Source organism: Gallus gallus, chromosome 4, assembly GCF_016699485.2.
Source record: "Gallus gallus isolate bGalGal1 chromosome 4, bGalGal1.mat.broiler.GRCg7b, whole genome shotgun sequence".
In the NCBI taxonomy this organism is placed as follows: Eukaryota; Metazoa; Chordata; class Aves; order Galliformes; family Phasianidae; genus Gallus; species Gallus gallus.
The window spans coordinates 36,413,884-36,439,964 of NC_052535.1; the positions used below are offsets into that span (position 1 = coordinate 36,413,884).

General features: G+C 37.0%; 1 protein-coding gene across 6 annotated transcripts in view; it reads left to right on the plus strand.

The window, feature by feature from the left end:
• Positions 1-26,081, plus strand: part of GRID2 (glutamate ionotropic receptor delta type subunit 2) — a 696,754-nt gene that overhangs the window by 499,982 nt on the left and 170,691 nt on the right. For 4 of the 6 annotated variants that reach the window (XR_212218.5, XM_015276600.4, XM_040699600.2 and 1 more), the window contains exon 9: positions 25,785-25,814. The exons of the other annotated variants lie outside the window; for them this stretch is intronic. Coding sequence is in view for 3 of the 4 variants with exons in the window: in XM_015276600.4 (XP_015132086.1) it covers positions 25,785-25,814 (30 nt within the window). In the remaining variant the exon portion in view is untranslated. The remainder of the gene's footprint in view (positions 1-25,784; positions 25,815-26,081) is intronic. 6 annotated transcript variants of the gene reach the window in all.

Consider the following 26,081-nt stretch of genomic DNA (forward strand, 5'->3'; position numbering starts at 1 on the left):
TCTTCAAAGATAAACCTGTTGAAAGTTAATACCAGGATTTTTTTCATTTAGTGTATTGGATCGTGCTGTTTTTTAGAGGTGAGAAACCTGAATAGATTGTCTCAAAGCAGTTATCTTAATACATGTATACTGCTTCCATGTGTCAGTGTCACTGTATGATGAAGTACATCATTTGTCAGCATACATTCTGCAGTAAAAAGATAAGTGCTCTGAAAGAAGAAAGAGATAAATAAGAAGTTAAAATTGACTCTTAACTCCTAGAATTTCTCCTTTGATTTTCATCAGAATTGTTATTCCATTTGTGCTGTTCCAGGCTCCATTATATTGTCTGTTGTCAATAACTTAATACACACATGTCCTACAGCTATGTCACCTTGACCAGAGATCGCAACAGATGCTTCAGAAGCTAAATGGGGCTGGATCTTGTTACCATTTGGAAGGACGCTTTGCAAAGCCTGTAGGCAATCAGAATGTTGGATGAGTCTTTTTCCCTCCCCTACAAATTGAGTCTGTTTCAACATACTTTGGTTTGATTTATTGTCCATGCTGTGCATTTAGGAGCTATTTATTTTTTAGAGCAACTAAGTAGTCTTTCCTAAGACAAATCTATATGACTTCATTTAATTTAATTGATTGCTTTTGGTTCACTTTTGACTTCAGGGCTTTGTAGGTGAATGCCTGAGTGCAACATTTAGTTGTGTTCTCTCATTTCACAAAAAGATAGAAGGGAGAGAGATCCATGGAAAGAACCTGCAAAAACAGAAATATGAAAGGACTTTGTAGTTTTTCTTACTCTTCTTCAGTGCTTCAAAGTTTACGTTTAAAGAGGAAACTAATGAGCATGGGTACATAGAAGATTGCAAAGTAATGAGAGTGCAAAACAGGCTTTTTGGAACTTCCTTGTTTACCTTTTATTTTAGCTCAAGGACAAAGTGACATTGATTGTCTTTGGGAGGAAATAATTGGTCAAAGAGAATGGAGTTTAGCACAGAATATCTTTAGACCATAGAACTCAGTGTTACAAGGCCTTGTTCAGAAGAAAATCAAGGTTAAAAAAATAAGATATTGAAAATGTGTATTTTTATTTTGTTTTGCAAAAATTACGTAAAGAAATTCTTGGAAAATTTTCCTGTTGAAGGTTGCACTATAAGTGTCTACCTTCTGTGTTTTATGATGCTCCGTAGCAAGTTTTTTTTTAAAAAAAAAAAAGCATCCAGAGCAGAACTGATTTAATCTGTTCCAATACCTTTTTCTGAATGACATTCAGTGATCCAGAGAAAGCCTTAGAAATAGTCCAGATCTGGTTTTACTGAAAGGAATTTTTCTTTTTAGAAAGACAGTAATGTATACATTGTGAGAATGTAATAATTGTTCCTTAAAACATATTTCAAAAAAGGTCAAAATAATTCAAATTGAATACTTATTTACTCACATTTATTTATTTACTTGGACTGTAAAAGAACTTAAAAGAATTGTGGTATTTATAGTCAGTGTCTACCCTAACCCCAATAAACAACCTGGGGATCCTGAAACAATTACATTAGAGACAGGGAAGAAAATATTTCTTTAAGATGAAAATGCCAGGTGTTGGTTTTATTTCTTTGACAATAGGTCATGTGTTTTATCTTTGAGTTTTTATTTTACAGAATATGATCCACTAGTATTGGAAGCAAATTGTAATAATTATAGGAGTGACATACATTTTTGTTAGCAAGACTGACTAAAGTACACTTCAGTTTCTTACGTATTTAGTGGTTTCTCTACAGAACTACCTAACCATTTTAATTTCTCAGCTCCAGGGGAGCAGCTGCAATTAGCAGGCTGGCTGAAATTTCTAAACAAATGCATCTTTCCTAACTAATATTTTTCCAAGTACTTTTGCAGTAGATAATAAAGGGTGAAATCCTGACAAAAGGCCCATTGAAGTCACTGGGACCAGAAGTTCACATCAAGTCAAGTGTGTAAAGATTTTTTTTTTTTTTTCCTAAAGAATAATCAATTGGTTTTAATTAAAGCAAGCAACATTTGAAAAAGCACTCAAATTTCTCGAGTGTCCAAATTCTATTTGAAATCAGTTCTGTTTGGGTCCCAGAGTTATTCAGTAACTTCTGAAATGTTCACCTGTACCTTACAGGTTAATAATCCTGGGACTCAAAAATGCATACAGTTTAGAAGGCATCAAGATGTTGCATGTTTGTCCTTACTAGCCAATTTTTACCATGTACCTAGAAGAAGCAGTCTGCAGGTCCCCTCCTTCAACTTCTATCTGTTATTATCATACCTGGAAAGCAGAGGGAGCACTGACATGAAAAGTCATTGTGTAAGGGTCTTTCATCTAGTGAGGAATTAGCAAATTCAGCAGTGGGACTTGCCTGAAATACAAATTCCTCGTGCTACTTATCTCACCTAGATGTACTGTTGCATGTGTAAATACCATCCATCACCTTGCAGACCAGGGATCATTTAAGCTGTATGTGTTGCCAGGGTCAGATACTTGGAGTAATACAACCAGATCACTGCCAGATACTGATTCTATTGAAACCAGCGGTGTTTCAGTCTCAAAGGAACTGCAGAAAAACTCTTGCTTTTACATACCATTCTGTGGCCTGTGTTTGTGCAGATATAGTTATATCCAGTGAGAGACAAGGGAATGTTTCTGACATTTCTCTGTTGGCATTTGTCTGTTGGTATTTGACATTTGAGTATGTATTCTTTGACATTTAAATTTCAGTGCGATACTTTTATCTATACTGTTGAAGTAAAAGCTGCCATTCCTCTGAATAACTATCCAACATACAAATGAATGAAAGGGAGCTCATAGCTCAGAGGAGTACTGTTTTATATCTTGGTGGTGTAGGAAACAGCACGGCAGAAATGAAGTGGTTTTCATGTTTCTTCGGTGCTCCTTGAAATTCAGAGCAGGCTCATCCTTTGAGCCAGACCTCCGGAAATTTATAGGACTTTCTTGCTCTTCCCACGCTGCCTTTCTTACCACATATGGGCAATTGAAGATCGTGGTAAATTTCGCTCTGCCTTTCTATCCCTATTAGCATATACCCACCTCCTATGGATTTTCCTTCTCTTCTTGACATGGGTTCTGTTGTTTCCTCCAGCCAGACTTTGTCTCCTGCTCTGCACCACAATGTGATTGTCAGGGCTTCCTTTACATTCACATCACCTGGGGTTGTCTCAGAGCAAGCAGGAAGTTGGATACCCTGAGTGGGGCAGCTGTGTTGCCCAGGATTCTTTGAGCCTGCAGTGTTTGTCTGGTAGGATTTCATTGCTCTGTCCTAAATGCTTTTCATGTGATAACCTTAAGGAGAAAATATCATGTATCTTAACCCAAGGGGTATCTATAGTGCAAAGCCTTTCATGTGTATGTGGGTGAAGAAGCAAGCCATAATGCTTGACAGCTGTGATGTTCCTCTCTCCTCTGCTAGTGTGACTGATGAGACCTTCCCTGCAGCATCAATTCATGCAGGTTTTTATTTTACAGATTGTTATTATGGGTTGCATGGAACATGTTATAGTTGTGATATTTTTTCAAAGATGTGGAAGTTCTACATTTTTTTTTCCTTCAAGTAAAATGATTACTACTCCTTCCACTTCGTCAGAGAACAGCTGATTACAGTAGTGGCTTTCTTTTGTTATCTAATATATCAATTTTTCTTACATTTTCTTCAAGAAGCAACATATGTTAAAAGTGTGAATTTGGCTACTCTCTTGGGGAAATTTCTGTCTCTCCTGATACAGTTAAACCTTTTTTTTGGGTGGGGGGAGGAGGGGCCTGGGGGGTGCGGGCATCTTTTTTCTCTTATTTCCTCTTACTGCATTAGCTAAAAAAAGTTGGGCAGCTCTACTGACTTGTTAGTTAGCACTATGTAATCACCAAGAATGGGCACAGTATTTTCTTTGTGGTTAGCTACATGAAGCAAATTATAAGTTCACGTGTTTTCTTTGTGATCATGATCAAAGGTAGAGCTCAGTAACGTGACTTAAAAATGTATATATACCAGCAGTTGGTACTTTAAGCTTTGATCTGTTCCAGCTGCTTTTAAAGGCTGACATGCAATTTATGATGTAACTGAAAGATACACTTACAATTTACAGCGAGTTATTGATGGTGTGTTTTTAGTGAGTTGAAAAGCAATGCTGTGTCTGCTTTGCCTCTAGTATTGACAGAAACGATAGACCTAGCACAGTACTAAGATGATGCTCTCTTTAAAGCAACTTTGAATGCATAAGTGGCCTGTTAAAAATGAAATAAACTACTTAATGCTAACAGTAAAGAAGTAATTAAATACCTTGGTGCACTGGTACCTGCTGCTCCAGTCCAATGCAGTTTTTACACCTGCTGAAGAGTAACATTGGCTTACTATTTTTAGTGCTGTGCAACATGTGAAGATACAGTGATCAATCCTTTACTTCCTGGCTGTTTCTGAAAATCTTTAGTAACATTTCAGTGAAATTTAATTTGGCTAGGAAGTGTTGGGAATTTGCATGTTATCACAGTGAAGTTTGTGTTAGAAGAGATCGATTACTTAATTGAAAATGCAACCCCGGTTAGCTTAAAAGTCAAACTAAACAAAAATTGTACATATTAGACTTTTGAAGATCAAAACAAGGGAAAACTGTATTCCTGAATTTTTTTAAGTTTAAAAAAATGTCTTTCTTTTGAATAAGACTTATTATTTTAAAATGTGAGACTACAGAAAGAGACATGGAGACTGGCTGTGAGTAATGTATGGCTTACTCTTCTGGAATAGAGATCCAGATACTGCTGTTGTACAGTCAGGTGTCTGCCTTGACCCTAGGCTGTTTGTCCAGACAAGCAAGTATTTCAGCATTCCTAACATAAGTGAAGAAAAGAAGCCAGAGATGGGTACAGAGCCTCAGTGGATTCGGCCAGGGGAACATAGAAGACCAAGGTTCAAGTCCTTCTAGTGATCATTTATTTATGCAAAACAACTACTATAGGATGCGTTATGAGCAACCTGCATGTTCCCTGTGAATTATTTACTTGTGGACTGGTACATCCACTGGGAATACATGAGTCTGGATCAGGTAAAATTAACTAGAACACAAACTCCCAGACTCCAAATAAAAGCCCACAAAACCAGGGCAAACTCAGTGCAATAGCAACATAGAGTTCCACCTGTTTCTCTTAAGAAGAAAGTCAATAAGCCATGCCTGCTGAGCTCATATATTCAACATTCAAACGTTGAGGGACCGGTCATAAGAGAGCCAACACCAAGCAGTGAGATGGGGTAGGTGACCAGTCTAGAATGTTAAGATTGATTGGCAGGTTAAAATTTGTCTCAAACAGTTGAGATAGAGTTTTATCCAGTTTTCAGCATGCAAATGGATCACTTTTAGTTGTGACATTTATAGGGTTTGAAGAGACTAGCTTGAACCCCCCAAAATCTTTGAAGCCTCCTAGTAACCACATCATTCTGAAATGCACTGGGGATAGTAGGGAAAAGAGAAAATGCAGGGTGGCAGGAGGGGACAGTGCAGTGGGACCCTGGGGAGGAGCATTGGTGTCAAACAGACATTCCCCTTGGGTCCTTGGTGCTCTGTAGTATTTCTCTGGGCAGTTTTGGCAGGCATATATCTGTCTCTATTTTGCTCAGAATTTCCATTCTTGTCAAAACTGATATGAATGTTCTTACTGTAAACTGCTCTCAGTAGGATTGAGAGTTTTGACTGATTGTTTTCATTAAAAAGAGACAATTTTTTTTAATGTGTTTTAAATTATATAGTTTCATTTTTTTAATTCATATTTGTTCGTCAGGATAAGAGAATATATTTTACACCCCTCATGTTAAAAATGCAGTTGTCTTGACAGCAAAGAACAGGAAAAACATTTTCCCCTTTCAAAGCTGTGTTTTTAATTTCCTTTAATATCTTGCTATGACAGTGGACATTTGAGCAAGATCGGCCATTAAAAAAAAAAGCAAACAACAATTCGTATCAGTAACTCCTGTTTTCCATTGATACTGTTAAGAAAGTGCCTAACCACAGCAGCTCCCATGTAATTGATTATCCTGGTGCTTAAAAGTGGACGTAAGAGCACAGCATGCCAAAGAACATTATTATTTCACTTCTAGAAATGGAGATTCTCTGAATAGAGGAACGTGCTCTAATTTTATAGTTATACTAGGGGGTGAGAAGGACAATTTGGACTGAAACATTGGTCAGGTTAATGTAGTGTGAGGAACTTGGTTTGTTTCCATTAGACACTTTTCCTTCATTTTTTGGTTCCCTTCTTCCTCTTGCACTTATTACAGCTGACCACACGCTGAGCAGACCAAGGGCTATTTTTCCAAGCTCAACCACTGAGATTAGTAAGCATTTTCAATTCTGTGTGACTGGTTGGGCAACTTTTGAAAAATGCTTGCTATGGCTATATCGCTTTTTCTTCTGCATAAGAAGCTATGAGAGCCTCACAGTGAACATGGATGTGCCAAACTGGCTGCCAAGTTGCAGTGGGTTTTTATCCTCATATACTTCAGCTGAGCACATTAGCTTTGTAACTAATTTCAGAGATCTGAAGTGCTTGGGAACTTTGAAGTGCCTCCAAAATGACATTTTAAATAATGTCAGAAGAAACTGTGTATGATTAAAGAATGGACTTAATGCTTCATTGACGTCTCAGGCAGCAATGCTGCTATGTGATTTTGAAAATCCCATTAGGGACTTCTCTTCACCTTTAAGGGGCACTCAGTGGGTGCTGCTTCAAGAATGTTGTTCATCATTCCTGAAATTAGTAGAATAAAGCATTCAGCTCAACCTGAAATCATGTTTTTCAAAGTAGAGATTCTCAGTGAAATATAGGTACGTTTCATAATGAAAGTGTTTAATGTTTCTCTTTTGCTCTTTAGAATTGATTTGTTTTTGACCAAAGCTATCATCTGATGCAAATTATTTAATTTCTTGAATACTTGTAGCTGAAATAAATGCATATTTTCGAATGGTAAGTGCACTATTCCAAAAGCAGGGATGTTGTAGTTGATTCATCTTGTAAAAAGAAGATAATAACTACATCTTCAGCCAGTTAAAATTTCCATCCAGATTTGGATGTAAACCAGGCATAGTCAATAATTAATAGTAATTGGAAAACCATGTAGACATGAGAGATGAATGATAAAAAATTGAGCTACTTCTTTTAACAGGAGGCATAAAGAGACAGTAGTGGGAAATGGGTCATTTAGCTTTAGCCTCTGAGGGTGCTGAAGGGTGCTGTTCACTTCTTGAATGAAGAGCTCAGTGCACAGCTAGGGGAAATCTAGGATGTGTAAGGGCTATGACACGGGTCATAGGGCATAATATGTGGTAGTCCATCTACAGAGATTTTACCTGAATTAATTAATTGTGCAGTCTTTATTTGTTAGTTGTTGTTCTTTTTTTTTTCCCTAAAGAACCATAAGATGAGCTTGACAGGATTAGGTGGCCTGCTGTGTCCTGCCAAGACAGAACTGTGTCTCCCCATAGTACTGAGCTGTTGTTAATCTGCACATTTATTGTGAGGGGTTTTTACTTGAAGGCTGTGTTGTTTCAGGATGCTGAGCCTCTGTGGTACATTGAAAGGTCTGGGAGGCTCACGTTGATCAAAACTTTGCTGGTACAAGTTTTAAATTAGGCAGATCACTCTTCTTTCATACTGAGGTTGCTTTGTTCCAAGCTAACCTATTTATGGGAAAATATGAAAGCATGTCCTATTAGATGCTGAATGCTTTTGTACAGCAGAGATGAAAGCAAGGGGATTTTTAGCTCGTTTGTTTCTTTGTTTGTGAAAAGACTATTTCATTGATCTTGATGTTGAATATTATTTTAGTGACAGTAGTCTCTGATATTCTCTTGCGGTAGGATAAACTACCCTGATAATCCCATTGCCTGTTGCTTTTGTGGACATAGAGTATTTGGTGGCACTTTCTACTAAAACAGGGCAAACATTTTGACCTTGTTCCCCCTCCTCAAGCTGTGGGATACAGGAGAGCTAGTCAAGTTATAAGCTGATTGTGAAACAGTTAGTTGAACTCAAAGAAAATGTAGGGTATGCGGATTTCCACTGAGAGCACCCTCCATAATATATATGTAATATCTACCACTCAGTCTCCACAGCCTCAGGACTAGATTTACAGTGGGTAGAAATGTGAGAACATCCATGAAACTGATAAAGATTCCTAAATTCATTGGTAAGGCTCAGACACATGTAGGCAAGTGCCAGAGAGAGTTACATAAGCAGAGAGGCAAGGATCAGCTATCCTCTAGCAAGAGGAGAGTGGCACCCACCAAGGAGAAGACCTCAAGTTATTGTGAGTCTCCCATTTGGGCTGAGTAAGAAAATGTGTGTGGGTGCGGTGATTAGCAGAAGGGAAAGAGGAGAAATGATGTGTCGAACTGTGGAAATTGCTTTCCAGTGTTGTTAGTGCAACACAGCTGAAAGTACAGTAGATCTGTTTGTTGTATTGTTTTTAAGGTAGATAACAAAAAAATGGAGATATCTGAAAAGACAAAAAGAAGTGTCCCAGTGATGTCAACTTAGATAAGAATTGTTTATATTGCATTTTAGTTTTTAGCTCATGTATTTCACAATATGACACGTTAGCAAGCTTAAATCTTCATTTGTAAAGAAGTTTTGAATTACTTTTTCTTATGTACCAGAACAATTTCACAATTAGTAGTAGTATTTTGTTTTGTCTCAGCATTGCATTTATAGCAATGCTGAGATGTGTTTTCCATGCTCCTGTGAGTAGAAGATTCTTAGAAGTTATTTCCAGAGATAAAAAAAAAAAACAACAAACAAAAAGTTACTTCTGTGTAACTAGAAAGGGCCACTTCCTTGCACTTTCGAGTTCTTTTCAGATGATAAAGATGAGGATGATGAGACTTTTGATGACTTCATAATATTTATAGTTCTTTCATAATGTTGATTTTTATTATTGAGGCCTAAATGTACAGTGCTCAGGTTTTTGCCTGTTCTGCAGTTATGATATAATGCCTTAATCAAAGGGTAAGTCACAATAAAAATTAATAATAAATAGTCTAGCCATGGTGTATTCATGCTTAAAAAGGTACAGCAGAAGTAACAGAAAGAGAGTTATATATATTGTCTCAAGTACTTCACATTTTCAGCCCAGTAAGCAGAAATGACTTTTCTTGATATAAGCTCTTTTTCTGAAAAATTATGTTTTTCAGGAAGGAAATATTATGTTTTAAGGAATTGTGCAGCGCATATCTAGCAGCTGTGGGAGATGTGTTAGTAAATAATCTCAGGCCTACTTCCAGTCCTACTTCTCTCAGTTTCTCAAAACCTGTAAACTTGCTATAAGTGTGGCAGTGGGGAGAATATGCTTTTTATATATACAGGAAAGGATAGGGTGGAATATATTTGAAATTTGAACTCAAAATTGATGCGTATAAACAATTTTGTGTCAGCTTAAAAAGAGCCACTGAAATGTATTGAAACTGATGGTGTTAAACTAATGATGGTGTTAAACTAACAATTTGCTATAAGTTCTAACTTTGACCTATCTGCAGGAAGCAAAAACATATATAAAGAGAAAAGTACATGATACACTACTCTAGGAAAAAGTGTCTCTCTTTAAAAATATTATGGAAATGAAACTCTTTTTTTTTTTTTTTTTTTTGGTGGAGTTAACCATCAATTCCAATTAGGAGAGATGGAGTGAGGAGCCAAAGCAAAACCAGAGATTTAAGAATGAATAGTTAACTTAAAGGGGACCTTCAATTGTCACCTAGTCCAACTGCCTGACCACTTCAGGGCTAACCAAAAGTTGAAGCATATTAATGAGGGCATTGTCCAAATGTCGCTTGAATACAGATTAGGAGCAAAGGCATGGCTAATGCAAGAAATAAAGGTGCTTGCTATGGCTGTGCTAGTGTTGTTAAGGAGTCCCAACATCTGAAGCACAAATTCAAGTTATTGTCTCTTACGAATGAGACCGAGTGTCATTGCAGCTATCGTCACAGTTACTCTCACACCCAACTCTTCTGTAATAATCACACTACCCTTTGTATGTAGTATCTTTAGCATTTACCTGCTTCTTTCTTTTACCCTTTGTACTTCTCCCACCTTGTTTTTGATTCCTCATGTGTGTCTTGGAGCTCAGATCTAGTCACATCTTCACTGCATTTCCCTGATTCACACTGAACCAAGCTGCTTTTGCACCTCACCCTAGTCATTAATCTAGTCTGTAATGCTGGTTTAGTTCATTCAGTGGGGTATTGAGTTTTTGTTTGCTTTGAAAATTTGACTTCTGCAGTAATTATTTACATAATAATCCATAACAATTTGGTTAAAAGAATGGATTATAACGGAGTGTGTTAATAATGAGCATTAGTATTTTATATGAATATTTTAATGAAATCTGCACTACACGCATCTGATGATTTTGAATTAAAACTTGATTGGTTTAAAAATAATGACAATGTATTTTAAAGCTTCTCTTCTGGTGTTTTGCATCAGTTTTGATGGAAAAAAAATAGAACGTTTTAGAAATCTAAGCATTAATATGCTAAATTCATACTTGAGCACTCTTAGCTCTATGTTTATTAAACATAGAATTACAGAATCATTTGAGTTGGAAGGGACCCTTAAAGGTCATCAAGCCCAACTCCTCTGCAATGAATAGGGACACCTACAGCTAGATCAGGTTGCTCAGAGTCCTGTCTGGCCTGACCATGAGTGACTCCAGGAACAGGACATACACAAACTCTCTGGGCAACCTGTTCCAGTGCCTCACCATCCTTATTGTAAAAAACTTCTTCCTTATATCCAATCTAAATCTTCCCTCTTGTAGTGTGAAATAATTTGCCCTTGACCTATCGCAGCACACCCTGCTAACAAATCTGTCCCTTTCTTTCTTATAGCCCCCCTTTAGATACTGAAAGGCAGCTATCAGGTCTCCCTAGAGCCTTCTTTTCTCCAGGATGAGGAACCCCAGTTCTCTCAAGCCTGTCCTTGCTCCATCCCTTGGAACACATTTGTGGCCCTCATCTGGACATGTTCCAACAAGTCTATGTTGCTCCTGTACTGACACCTCCACCTCTGGATGCAGAGCTCTAGGTGAAGTATCATCAGCACAGAGCAAAAGGTCACGACCTCCCTTGCCCTGCTGGCCATGCTTCTCTTGAAGCGGCCCAGGACATTGTTGGCTTTGTAGGCTGCAAGAATGCATTACTGGCTCATGTTCAGTTTGCCATCCTCCTGTACTCCAAAGTCCTTTTCAGCAGGGCTGTGCTCTATCTTCACATCCCCCATCTTGTATTGATAGTGAGGGTTGTCACATCCCATGTGCAGGACCTTGTACTTGGCTTTGTTGAACCTCATTATGTTCACCTGGGCCCACTCCTGGAGCCTGTCTAGATCTCTCTGGATGGCTTCCCATCCCTTAGACATGTCAACAACATGACATAGCTTGGTGTCATCTCCAAACTTCCCAGTTAAACTTGCTTAACTACTAATGTAATCTTTGATATCTCAACTGAATGTGAGATTTCCTTAGTCAGTTTATTTTAATCTGTACATTTTATTATTTGAGATAAATATATAATATAAAAACATATCAAGTAAGAAATAGTTTAGCTTGGATCTAGTTAAATAGCATATATCCATGGTCATCCCTCACTAGAACTGTGGCAGTTTGTGCAATTACGTTGAAATATCTATAAAGTCTAAAAAGGACTATCAGTCCTGCTCATGATACAGCAATTAAACACTTCTGTAAACTATTCTTTCTTGTATCATTTCTGTCTTCATTAAGAGTTATGTGCATCTTCCTTTTCATCCTTGACTTGTAGTAACCACCTTGTTTGCAATACCCATACCAGCCAATATAGTCCTGCTGCTCCTTCGTTCAGCTTCTTCCTCAAATTACAAATTCTGCTTCTGAGGATGAAGACTGCATCAGTATGTTTTGTCTTGCAATGTGCTGCACAGTGAGGCTGTAAGCCCCACAGTATTATCGCATTAGCAAAAATAACTGGGAACGTTCATGCCTTGCTGAGAGACCGTAGGTGGTGGTGTAAAATGCATGAAAGGTTCACAGTTGAAAAACCTGCTCAGATGTTATGTCCAAGCTTTGAATTAAACTGGTGTTCTGATCTGCTGTCACAGCAGTTTTGTTCACATCGTGGATTTTAAGTAGTAAAGGTATTCTATATTGTAACTCCATGGAGCTTATTCCAGAACAGGGCAGCAACTCAAAAAAACAAAGTGCCACATGAGTGAACATTTGCTATCTCTGCAAGTTATTTGTATAAGGACGAACAGATAAGGTCAACTTTCTGTTCTACAGAATGGTAATGTTATAAGGAAATATTTTATCCAGAAATACAATCTATGGTATGTTGATAGCCAAATTATCTAGTCTAGATTTTAAGGTACAGCCTGTGTTTCACCCATAGATTGCAGCCTATTTGGTCGCAAATTACCTTTTGAAATAAATTTGAAAGTAATTCACAGCTAGTTTGGTCCACAGTAAAGTTATAACGAGTTTCTTGATATGCCTGATTGTGGATAGTTAAATTGATTTTTCTGTTTGGCCTTGGGGCTTTTTGTACTCTGAACAGTGTGTGGAAGTTACTGTCCCCTCTTGCTTCTAACTTTGCTGTTGAAGACCTGTCACTGCTTGCTTTTGGCTTTGCCACTTATTGTGTCTGCAGGAAAGCAACATGACAAGACCACCTAAGTAATGGATATCTTCCCACATGAGGATACAATCTTTATGTCACTTTGTGACTGCAAGCCTCCAACAGATTGCATTAAATAGGGATCAATGCACTGAATACAAATGTTTTCTGTTCAGTCTGAGTGGAAATGAGTTTCATATCAAAGTGGCAATGGTCTTCATGCTACTTTTTTAATTTGGGGGAGATGAGGTTAAACATGATAGGAAACCTAAGTTATGATTTTTGTTTTATGACATCATAGCTACCCTTACAGATAATTTCCTTCTAATTCTTTTATAAATAATCATCATTTTTATTCCAGTTGCCTTCTAAGCATTATTGGACTCTTTTCTAACTGCTGTGTAGTATCCAGATTATCAGTCTGTTAGTCATTAGAAGCTGTTTCAAGTTTGTTGTACCACTTTAGCATATTGAGGAAAAATATTTCTATGAGGAAAAATGAGTACATCAGTAAAGAAAACATCAAATGTTATGACACCTTGTTAAAGAAATGTTTTTTTCTCATCATTATCATACTTTGGTACTCTTTTCACTTGCCTTTAAAAGAGAGGCAATACCTACATGGAAATGTTTGATCTAGTTAAGCTCACTTTAGATATGTATATATATAGAGAGAGAGAGAAATTAAGGGTGTTTTCCGTTTGTATTTTATTATTTATCTTTTACCACATATTTTTGAAGGTGGCAGGCCAAGAACAAATACATAATGATGTGCCAAATTGGTCAGGTTGTGTCATCAGTGTGATCTCTCTTAAATCCTGTTGAATATAAACCCCAACTTTCTGTATACGATAAATTATTTTCCTGTGGATTACATCTATCCCTTGAAAGGTTATTTGGTAAAGGAGAAATCCTTGGTCTGAAAAAAAGAAAGATGTGAATGTTTGAACTAACTGCTTTTGCCAGCCATACTTTTCAAGCCATGGGAGTAACAGAAGACTCAAAATTTCAAGAGTCTATTATATCACAGTCCTTTGGAGGCCACAGATAAGAGTTATGACAGATATTTTAATGAAAGATTTTGGTGGACTACATTATAGGCTTCTCAAACTAGAAGTCCATTGATAACCTCAGGCGAAAAAAAAATGAGTGTATTGACTCCTCCAAAAAAAAAAAAAAAAAAAAAAAAAAAAATCAATCATCCTGAACTGCATAGGACAGATGCTATAACAAGATCATTAAGAGCTAGGAAAAGAAGGAGCCCTACACCTTTCCACTCTGGATTTTGACAGAAGAGAAATTACAGAACAAAGCTGAGGTCGAGTCCCCATATTGTGGAGAAGTAACCAAAAAATATGAAAATAAAACTTACATGTTGCTATTAACTTGACTGCAGAAAGCAGGTGGCTCTTAATACTGTGCTTTGAAAAAAACTGTACAAGTAGGGGGAAAAAAAAATCTTATTTCATAGGAATTCTTTGTTTTGTTCATAATCTTTTTGTTTTGTTTTGTTGTGTCCCCCCCCTCCCCCCCCCCCCCCCCCCCCCCCCCCCAGTTCTAAACAAAACGGTGCGTTTACTCAGGGGTGGGAGGATGTTAGTTAAAAATAATACAGCATCAGTTAAATGCTCCACAAGTTTTGAAATTAAATGTCTGCAGGGATTATTTGCTATCATGCTTGCTATTAAGGTATGTGGCTGCTGTGGTAGATCTTATAATAATCAGAGATATTTCACTGCCCTCTCTTGGTGAGAGTTAAAATTGGTCTCTCTGGTTTCTTAAACCTTGACATAAGAACAAAAAGGATTTTCCTTGATTCAAGTGTTACTTACTAGGAAATCACTGCAAGTGGATATTGTGGATTAATAGACCTTTAATAGACCAAACAGACCATAAACCTTTGATGGGTGTACTATTTACTTCATCTTAAATCTTGTCAGTCAGCTTATTGGTTTGGTCTATGATGTGTGGACACTTGCATATAGGAATATCTATGCATTAATTCATTTATGTGGTTCAATCTTATGCAAACATCACTATAACATATCCTTTTCCATAAATGTGCAGAAAAAAAATTTAAAATATCTTCAGCAAAATGTCTGTGCCTTATGAGCATTGAAAAAGCTCATATGAGCATTTTACTTACTTGTTGGATGATGATTTTGTCACTATTTTATTGAAACCTATCGACTAGACAGCTGACTCAAGTGCATATGTTAACCAGTAATCTGCCTCTACAATATGCAGAGGGAGGAACTGTCTTAGAAGACAGTTCAAAACTGAAAAATGTCTGGAGATATTAGCCAGCTAAATTCACAGTTCAGTTCTAAAATCTATCAATATTTTTTCCTCTTCCAAGTATCTGAAAAGATCAGATTTTTCAAACTCCCTGAGTTGCCACTGAAGCATTGCTTCTGTGTGATGTTTTAGAGCACTGAGAAATCATGTATGGAGCCTTACCCCATGACTGATTTCCTAACCACACCCTACTATGAAAGGTGTTGTGGAGCACATCACAAAAACATGAGCTTCAGTTCCGGAACAATGATTAAATCTGATTAGATTACATAAAGGATTGTAATTAAACTTCAGTCAATTCTATGTTTCACTTCAAATTAATCAAGCAAATCTTTCAATGTTAGCATTAAGGAAGGGTTAGTTAAGGAAGGGTATGAGTGTTTACTGCAGGAGAGACTACAAACTAGAAATTCAGTGGATTTTGTTTGTTTGGCTTGCAACTCCTGAAAACATCCTGTTTGATTAAAGCTATGTTCTACCATCTATTTTAGGAGGTTTATGTTATGGCAGTGTTTATGAAGAAATGAGTGGATTAAAATAAGCCTACATACGTATCATCTTTGCTGAGATTTTTTTTCAAGACAAAGAAGTAAAAGAAAACAAAAATTTACCACATGTCCAGAGCCACTTATGTGAATGGGAGTCCAACACTCTGCTTTGCACTGACAAATATTAAAACACAATTTACCTGTGTTGGTAACAACATAGCAAAACAATTTGTCTGTGTAAGATGCTTTTATTCAGACCAAAGACTTGTTGTGTGGAAGCTCAGACTTGGCATTTTCCTGTCACGAGCTGATTGGTTTGAGAGAATGGAGGAGTAGACATGTCAGCATTAGAAAGTTTGAGCTAAGCCAAGAGTGCAGCAAATTCCAAGGGAAAGGCTGAATGGGAGGTGAAATGTGATGGAAAGGCAAGGAGATAGGGAAGGAATTTGCATGTTTACTGTTTAAAGTCACTACTGCCCTCCAAACAACATTTTGTTACTGAGCAGCATGTCTTCAAGAAAAGCTTTCTTTTCTCCTATTCTGTCTTGCATTGAGAATAAAGCACCATGACCTGACTTTTCACCAGAGGGTTATTAGGAATTCTGCAGATCATAAAGCTCATTGTTCGCTGTTGTGCTTGTGATCTGCATCCAGCAGTGGCTCTCTTTGAACACCTGGTGGGGAGCGGGTGGGCTTTTCTGGCATGTGACAGTATCAGCAGGTCTGACTTGTAATGAATGAAGGTTGTGCTTTATAAGAATTCTCTCGGCTCCCCAGCAGTTGAGCCAATCAATCTGTAAGGAGCTTCTGCAAATGTCACCTTGCAAACTGACTACATACTTTGGCAGGAAATTAGAAGTAGCAAAAACAATTCAAGAACCAGGTTGAGAAATGGTTATTAATTTTTTCTTCTGTCTTTGCTGAAAGGGGAAACAATCATATCTCTTTCAGCACAGCAGAATAAGAGGAATCATGACACATTTTAAAAATGTAATATATTTGATGCAGCAATCTTGGTACATGGTGTTATGAAATGCCTCAGGGCTGCCACACAGTTCCCTGCTTTCTTTCTTATGTAGCTGTTATTTCAAGTCAGTCTTACGGGATATGTCCCATCCCCTAATGCATTTTTGAAGGAGACATATTCATGACTAGCTGGTGTTCTCTACTGACTATTTCTGTAGTAATAGGAAGGCCAGTGTTTAAACTTGGAAATACAGATCTGGCTGGCCGGTGCATTTCTCCACTTTGCCTGTGTCAGGGATTTGACTTGTCTGGAAAAACACCAATTGAAGGTGAGATTTAGACTCAACTGGTACACATTGGAGACATGAATATGGGGCAAATATGGAGGATGATTAGGGGGGTGGTAGGGTGATGTCTTCCAATCACACTGTAGCTTCTCCATTCCTCTCTGGTTTTAATTTCTGATATCACTGGATGGTGCCAGAGGAAGGTCATTTTTTTTCAAGTTGCCCCATGAATGTAGGAAGAGTTTGGAGGAAGAAAAGCCATTTGGGGAGAAGTGTGGGAAGAGAAAGTACACAACTGCTTCCCGTGCCAGCTTTCTGTGTTTCACTTGTTTTGTCTTTGCCATGCAAGGGTTCCAAGTACACCTAGTCAGTGTGAAATGCCAAAAGCAGGATACAGTTAACTCCTTGGCTCCCTGTTATATCTGTGCACAGGTAAAAGATCACCACCTAACTTTTAGTACTGACTTTCTAATAAGCTGAGAAATCTGAGCTTTTTGTCAGAATGTTTCATTTTAAGCTCATACAGGTGCTTATCACAATGTATGCACGCATATATGTGTATGGGTGCATGCACACACACTGGTAGCCTACAGTTTTTCTATACAGCCAAGGGCTGTAGAGCTGTCTGTGGAAAAAGAAAGAAAGAAAGAAAAAAAAGAAAAGAAAAAAAGAAAAGATTGCCCAGCCTCAAACACAGGATGGTTAGAAATCCTGAATACCTCAAAGGAATTTTGACTCCAGACCTTTCTGAAGCCTTGAGGCTTTTCTCTACTGGAGATCATATATCTTTTGGAAATCTCTAATTCAGATGGTGCCTAAGTTGCTAGGAGATTGCTTACTACAGCTCTGCACACAGTTTTCTTGTGGATACCAGCAGGTATTATTGGTCTCTCTTTGCTTTTATTCTTATTCTTTCTGTTGACCACTCTTTGAGTAGAAAGTCACCCTGTCTCTTCCCAAGTGCAAATGTTATACTGAAGAACTAGGTATTCAGAGCTTTGCTACCACAGTATCCTTTATAGTAATAATGAATAGATTATGCCTGAGACAGTCATAGGAAATTGTGCCTGGGGTTTAACTTCTGTGATTAATAACTTTACTCGGAGCCATTTTACTACTTGGTTTCTCTTTTCTTCTTGTCCTCTGGCACTTTTGTCCTTACCTTCTTGACTCAGTACTTCTGTGTCATCAGTTTTTTCCCTCTTTCTGTCCCTCTCTAACACATTCATGGATACACACAAGGAAGTATAAAATTATATTTTTTTTCTTTTTCTTCTGAATGAGTCACTTACCTGACTTTTATCACTGTAATGTAAGTGTGTAATGAGCCAACTGACTCAGATGGGTTATAAGAAAAGGGTCACTTAACCATTTATTTTGGTTTTAGGCTTAGATGGAGCAGTTCATTAGAGCTACCATGAGTCCTTACAACAGATTTATGAGAAGGAGATTGCTTTATCTTAGGTTCTTATCTTACATTACACTGTATTTTCTGGTCACAATTGGATATCACTTAGTATAGTCATTTCCATTCTTTTTTGGATTCATTTTTCCAGCCACATGATATTTGTCAATGTTTACTCCTCAAATTCTGTCCCTGATGTTTGAACATTAGTAGATTTGTTAGTCTTGAGTGCACAATATCTGTGGAATATTGGATTGTTTTTTTCTATTGGCTTGAGTTATTCTATTTCATAGATCCTCCTAGCTGTAAGCTGTTTTTATCTTCCTTTAGACTAGATAGAATTCTTCTTCGCATACAAATACGTATATACTTTTTGCTGGAACACTTCATTTTCTTTCTTCCTACAAGACTAAATTAGCTGCAGAAAATTCACTAAAGCTTCTGGAAAATCCTGAGATATATTACACTCCCTTTAGGTGTAAATTTTCCTAGGTGACCTTTAAGGCTGCATTAGAAATAGCGTGACAAAGTACACAGTAAATTTTTTTTTAAAAAAAAGGCCAGCATAGCTAAAGTTCCCATTTTTCATGAGCTAGGATATTTATGTAAATTGCAAATCAGTAATTAAACCACGACATTTAAGGTTGCGGAATTAAACAATCGTATTCTCAGTAAAAGCGATTTTAGCTTTGTTTCTTAAGTGTGACTAATGTAAATAAAATTAACGTGTATGTATTTATTTCCATAATTGTTCCTTGGAGAGAGAAATCTTATCCCACACTAAAAGTATTCTTGATGGAAAAAACAGAAGCATAGAGAGAGGCTCTTTTTTGCACAGTATGGGTTAGAAATCTAAATTTACAGAGTTAATTAGAGCTAAAAGTCTTAAGCATCTTGGAAGATGAAAACAATGTGGACAATTAAAGATTTAAGTTCCACATTTAGGTACAGAATGAGTAACATCTAAGACATTTTACAACATTACAGGTATTTAATCCATTTAACAGGAAGATTCAGAAAGTTATGGTCAATGAAGTTCCAAGGATGATTTATCCATGATAATTTTAAACGTTACATATTAATTTGTGATTTCTTCATTAGTTTTCTGGGTATTTTTCATCATGGAAATACCTGCTTAAAAAAAACAAAAAAAAAAAGTAGAAAAGCTGTTTCCTATATCTATCTCACTGTTACTAAACATCTTCAACTGCAGGTACGGGCTGGTGTCTCAGAAAGACAAAATGGAAGTTGTACCTCTTAACTTTGAAGAATGCAGGAATGAGTTTTACTCTTTCGGGTAATAGATGGATGGCTTTGCTCTGTAAATGCAGATTTTCTACTGAAGAATCATGATATGCAGAAATCATGCACAGTGTACTTCTGGAAAGCTTTCAGCTCCTGCAGGGATTACGCCTCTCTTCCTGTGGCTTTTCATGACTTCAGAGGCAGGGTGCTAGCAGTTCATTTGAACCGTTCATGTTGAATGTGTCTGAAGTGACCTCATAGGTACGCCTCCTGACTTCTGTCCCCACGGGACTCATTCAAGCTGGGAGACAAAAGGGTGTGGTCAGCCCGTTGCCGTAACCATCTCTTGTGGAGGTTGATGAAAACACTCTCATCTCCTTATGCTTTTGGTCTGCAGGAGCAGAATTTGCTGCCAACAGTTGCCTATATATAATTAGCTACATTTAAAATGCCAGTAAAATATCTTTAAAATCAATGTTCTGAGGCAGAAATGTGGTTATTGGTGTAGCAGTGTGCTTTTTTTTTTCTTCCTTCAATCTTAATTTCTGCAAATTCAATTGCATTTAAGTTTACAGAGATCAGAGGATAGAGGAAATTAGTTCAAGTTGTTTTTAAAATCTACATTTAACTTGAGGCCTTAAATTATGTGGACTGTAAACCATGAGGGGTGCTCCAAAAGTAATACCTACTATGTTGTTATGCTGGCCCATGGCATCAGAGGTGGAAGTTAATGCTATGGTAGTAGAGGTTGATCATCCCATCAGTATCTCATTACATTTTGTGGCTGTGTGACAAATGGCAGCAGAGAGACAGTCTGACAGGAATGGTGCCTGATGTGGAAGTGTATGAAGCAAAGGTGTGTCATTAAATTCCTCCATGTGGAAAAAATTGCACCCACTGACATTCATTGATGCTTGCTTAATGTTGATAGAGACAAAAGAATGGATGTGAGCACAGTGAGGCAGTAGGCAGTGCATTTCAGCAGCAGTGAGTGACAGCAGTGTGAAAGACAAGCCACATTCCAGATGGCCATGCAGATTTTTACGAGCACTGCATGCAGGCTCTTGTTCATTGCTGGTGAAAATGCATAGTTGATGGTGGTGGCTGTGTTGAAAAATGGTGTTTTGTAGCTGAGAATTTGCTCTACCAGATAATGCTATTGTGCTCTTTGCATCTGTTGTAGTTTCCATGGAAACAAATAGGAAGCATTACTATCAGAGTGACCTATGTACATTTTAGAAGTTCACTGACTTTTTTCAGCAAAGGAGTTTTTCCCTTTGTAAATATTCTCCGAATATATGTTCTTTCTCCCCACCCTCTTTTGTTTCAAATAGAATAGAGTTAGGAGTGTATGTTGTCTAGAGATTTAGTGAGACTGTACATTTTTCAAAGAAAAAAGTGTAAATCTAGACCCTGTGTTGAGAAATAAATGAGCCAGTGTTGTAAAAAGGACTTTCGACCTACTGTTCCTTAGTGCACAAAGCTTACACAGGCACAGCTGAGTACCTGAAAATAATGTTTTGGGGTATGGAAGGTATGTATCTTCATTCTGTAGCTCCTGTCTTTAAAAAAAGCTACTGCAAGACTTCATGTTTATGTGAGTGATATGGGGAAAACTTTACAACTTCTACTCAAACTGTACATCACCTGCAGCTTGTGAGGCTGATATTTGCTAGCAGCTCCCCACAATGGTGCTACTGTGCTCTGCCAATGAGTAATTGTGCCATTATAAGGCAAAACCCAGAATATCTTCCTCAATTTCACAGTCTGTTTAACAGAGAAAATCATTCAAATGTCCATAATTATCAATCTTCACTCCTGTTGGTGCTGGGAGCAGAGAACCTGCTGCACCAGGCCTGTCTGTCGGAGCAGCAGCTTGATTGCACTTCCCTTCTCAAGGGCCATCGTTAGACTAGCTATGTTGATTTGCATTAAAGATGCATTGTGCATACCAGAGATTTCCAGCAGGATTTGTGAACATATCAAAGCTTCCAATCAATCCTATTCTTGTCCTGTCTACAATTTCTGTGCATCTTAACACCTCAATAGACACTGTGTTTTTTCTTCCTTTCTTAATATTTTAAGGAACTCAGTTGATTGCCTGTGCTACCTGGAATAATAATTAGCTTTAAAGTCTGTCATGACATATAGTAGAACTTTGGATGACTGGCAAAAAAAAAAAAAAAAAGGTCAGCTTTATGATTGCATCATTCACAAAATGTGCAGAACTACTGCATGATGTTAGTGACTACATAGTGGTATCAGAGGTAAGGAGGAATCAAATAGTGACATCATCAGCACTGGGCTGATGTATTAATCCAGCTTGGAGTGCAGACATTCTCTATTTGCACTTTGACTCAAAAAGTGCTTCCTGGAACGTACAGTTAAGAACATTTGTGCACCAGACATCTATATCATGGCATCTTCATCAGCATCTACAACCAGTGTCTGTATATATATGGACATAGATAGGACTCAGAACTCTGCCTCTTCATATACTTTATTGTTTCTTGTGTTTGTAGTTTATTTACCATCTGCATACACTTTCATGTTTTTATATTCTGAATGAAGAAAGAAATGGCCAGCATTTTAGGTGCAATATATCTTTCCTAAATTCTAATACTACATCTGTCCTCCTCATGTTTTTTCCTTCCTTTATTTCTCTGTCCGACTGTCACTAAATGGAGAAGGGCTAAGTGCTTTTAAGTACAACAGTGGTATACATACTACTGTGGAGGCTCCGAAATTTAATTAGAAAAACACCAGGAAATGAGTTCGCAGTGGGTCACCTACTGGGAGGAACTTGAACTGGAGAATGGCATAGGCCATTCCTCATGGGGTTTGTAGTTTCACCAGACAGGGAAACCCCTCAAGACCCTTCTGATTCATCTATTTTGAATCAAAGTGTAGATTTGTTAAAATAAATTTAAGGTCCTTTTCTGACTTTTCCCTTACTGAAATATTACCTCCTCTGCCCTCAAACTTTGGCAATTGAATATTTGTTGCATTAGTGTAAGCTCTGATTTGGAGATTACAAAAACAGTCTTAAATGACAAATTCTGCCAATTTTACCCGCAGAACATGCTTTATAAGACATTTTCAATTTCATTTTCAACACACACAGTACTTGGATATTTTCCTAGAATAAAACTTAAAGCTGTTGCCTGCAAATTTACTGCCTTGGACACGTGCCTTAGAAGACAGACAGCCGTACTACAGAAATGACAAAGCAGATTTAACGTTTTTCAAGTACTGTAGAATGTGGTTCTGATTTTGGGTGGGAAAGTTTCATTTATCCTTTGAAAGAAAAGGCAAATTATATGAATCTTAGTGGTTTTGTTAGATTCCAGTTTTCCCTCAATTACTTTGTGCTAACGGTATTGCTTAGTGTTCTTTTTTTCAAACCAAAATACTAATAAGTTTCCTTTTCACTTTTTGTGATGGAAACTGCATTTGATTTTATCATTACACTTAGACTGTAGCCTCACAGATAGATATGTTGTGGTTTTGAATGGAAAAATATTTATGTACTCCACTAACGCAGTCAAACCCAAGCTAAATTAACTTGATTCTGAGTAAAAGTCCTGGTGAAGGCCTAATGCAGGCAAATACTTTATCTCAGAGCATGAGCTAAGCAGCTGCCTTACATCATCCAGTGCAAATGTGAATCAAGTTGGTAGTTTACATATTTAGAGGATTACCAGAAGCAAATAAAAACTATGAAAATGAAAAGCTTTTTATTTCCACATGATGATACTAAAAATAAAATGAAAAAATATATATATCCTGTAATTTCACTTTGTGAAATGGTGTAATTCACCATTCACATGGTGTAATATACATAATGAAAATGCTGAAGTGGGTTTCCAGCAGAGGCAGATAACTGGAGATATTGTTTAGAAAATTCATATAGTGAATAATGCTAAGTCTACGTCACACAAGTGAACCATGAATATGAATTTGCTATGCTTACTTATATCATTTGGTTCTCAGTGCAGTCATGCTATAGACTGGAGCTCACAGATTAGTTGTGAGTTTCATATCTTTCTATTCATTTTTGTGTTGCTGTTTGAAATTAAAAAGATCAGAGCCAAAAAGACACAAATGTTTCTGATTGAAAAGCAAATCTGTGTAATTTCATTGAAGTTTTACTGCCTTCTACTTATCTTACAGAAATTACTGTGTATTTTTTTATTTTTTTTTTCTCAACTAGAGGTTCAATATTGTCATCTCTTGTGCATGGTACTTCTTTTTTTGATTCACAAAAATAAATAAATAGATAGATAAATAGATAAATCTTTTTAGTGAAATTCTTAACTACCGGTTTGAATCCAGTAGTGAAATTTTGATCTCAGTGAAGTCAGCTGCAGAATTCCCTCAGAATGTTGTTTTTCCAGGCTGTATTTCTTTCAAAATTAGTCATTTGTTTTAGTTTTTTTCTTCATATCTAGAGCTTGACAACCTAGTAGACCTAGTTCTGTCTATAAAAAATGTAATCACTGTGTAAAATTTCTGCATGGATACACAAGAGGTGGAGAAGAGGGGGCAGGGCTACAGACAAATAGGTAGAGTTGTGTTAATGGGAGAAAGAAGAGTTTGAGTGTTTGCACATAGTTTCAGTGTTTTTCTGTATAATATTATTGCAACAAGATAGTGGTAGTATTTAACCATGAGATCTACCTGAACAATTTGCCCAAATCATGTATGATTATGTCACACAGCAGATACCAGGATATTCGTAATGTCCTTCTGCTATCACACTTTCTTTTTTTTCTTTCATTTTTGTCCTTTGCGATTACACATCTAGGAAAGGCCCTTCCCATACATGTTGTGACGTCTTTTGTCCTTTGTGCCATTTCTGTGCAAGAGCTGTGTTGTTTACCCCCATAGTTCTGTATTTAGCAGTGCCATAGCTAATTCTTTTTACCTTCTCCCATCTCCTGGATGTTTCTATCTGTGAACAGCGCACATTTTTTCCCTTCCATCTCTTGAAAGGAAATAAAGAAATCTTAGCTGTAAATTGTGAGCGCTGGATAGTAAGTCTCTCCCAGAGCTGAAGTCATCAGTTTTGTCACATATTCTTTGTAATGCTGCTTGAGATTCCTACCGAATTTCAGTTTTTCTTTTCATAACTGTAAGTTTTCCTAGAATTTGGATTTTGTCTACCTGCACATAGCACTTTCTATACATGCATAGACTTTTTGTTAAATGGAGATCCCTAAAGTAGAAGTAGTGTAAATAAGAAGTGATGTGCATTCCAGTTGTGCCAAGGCTTTGAATTCATTCAATATTAATGAACCTTTTGATTAATACTTCTACATAAAACCAAAGGAGACAGAGTAAAGCCTTTTCTATTAGCATCCCCACCCTGTCTCTGCATTTTAATGAAAACTTTGTTAATATTTAACATGCATTTAAAGCCTTGAGTGTATAGGAAAGTTATGTAGCGGAGAAAAGATATGGACATTTTATTTAGCAGAGCTATTGGAACAAAAAAATAAATGTCAGCCTAATAATGCCAATGACAAATTCTGCAACTTGCAACATAATTGAAGATTTTCAAGTCTATTTTGCACTTTTATAGTATAACAAAAGGAAAAAAGTCATCAGGCAAATACCATGCTCGTACTTAGACACTTCAGACAAATCATTACTGATTTATTCACAAATACTTCATTTAACTAGTATATCTTTTGTTAAATATTGTAACATGGCACTTGTAAGCTCCTGAAGTGCCATGGGACTATAATAAATCAAGTAATGTGTTTGCATTAACTGAATGAAATATTTTAATAAGCAAGTCTGATTCATTTGGACGTCTGATTCATTTGGGCATTTCCATTCATCTGACTTGAATATTGTGCTATGCTGAATATGTTTTTGATCACATTTTTTTCTAATAGATTAACTCAGTACATAGAAGTAAAATAATACAGTTATTTCAGCCTTTGATGCTTACAGGGAAAAATCCTTGGAAACCAGTCATGTAGAAAGAAATATATATATATAGCTTACTGTTCAGTGCATACAGTCACAGTGTGCTCTGTGGACTCCCTGGACTTGTGTTTAAAGTAGGTGTATCTACCTTTAACAGCCAGAAAGCAACCCCTTCATTCAGTCAGATCACAAAGAGTTATATTATAAAATTAAGTGCTTCATGTTGTGCTCTGGTACTGAACTACAGTTGCTTAGCACATTTGCTTAATGCATTCAGATGAGCTAAACCTCTGCTTCAAAATGTGTGTCGTACAACTACCTTTGCCTTATAAACTCTGACAAAGTTAGATGTCCTTGCAAGGTCTCTTCCACTTTCTTCTTCAATTATTTCTTCTTTACCTCCCCCAGTATTTAGCTAGGGAATAATGTTTCTATCTCTTTCTTTTTCTTCTGGTCACTGACAACATGGCTTCTTCCTTTTCCCTATTACCTGGATGTGAGTTCCGACTATTTGACATGGGTAGAAGAAAGGTAGGAGAAATCTCTGTGTGTGGATTCCATATTGCCAAGTTCACTTGATCCATGCACTGTGTCTTGCTTGTTCCATGCATACTCTAGATAAAATTAGAAGTACAGATCTGTGGACATGCTAGAGATTTTTGAATTTTTCTCACAGGTCAAAAATTTTTCAGATATTCTCATTCTCTTGTTTATCTTCATTTATTTCAATGGTTGAAATTGGTGAAAGCATTTGCATAGGTAATAATTATATTTGGTTTCAGGCATTTAGCACCATAT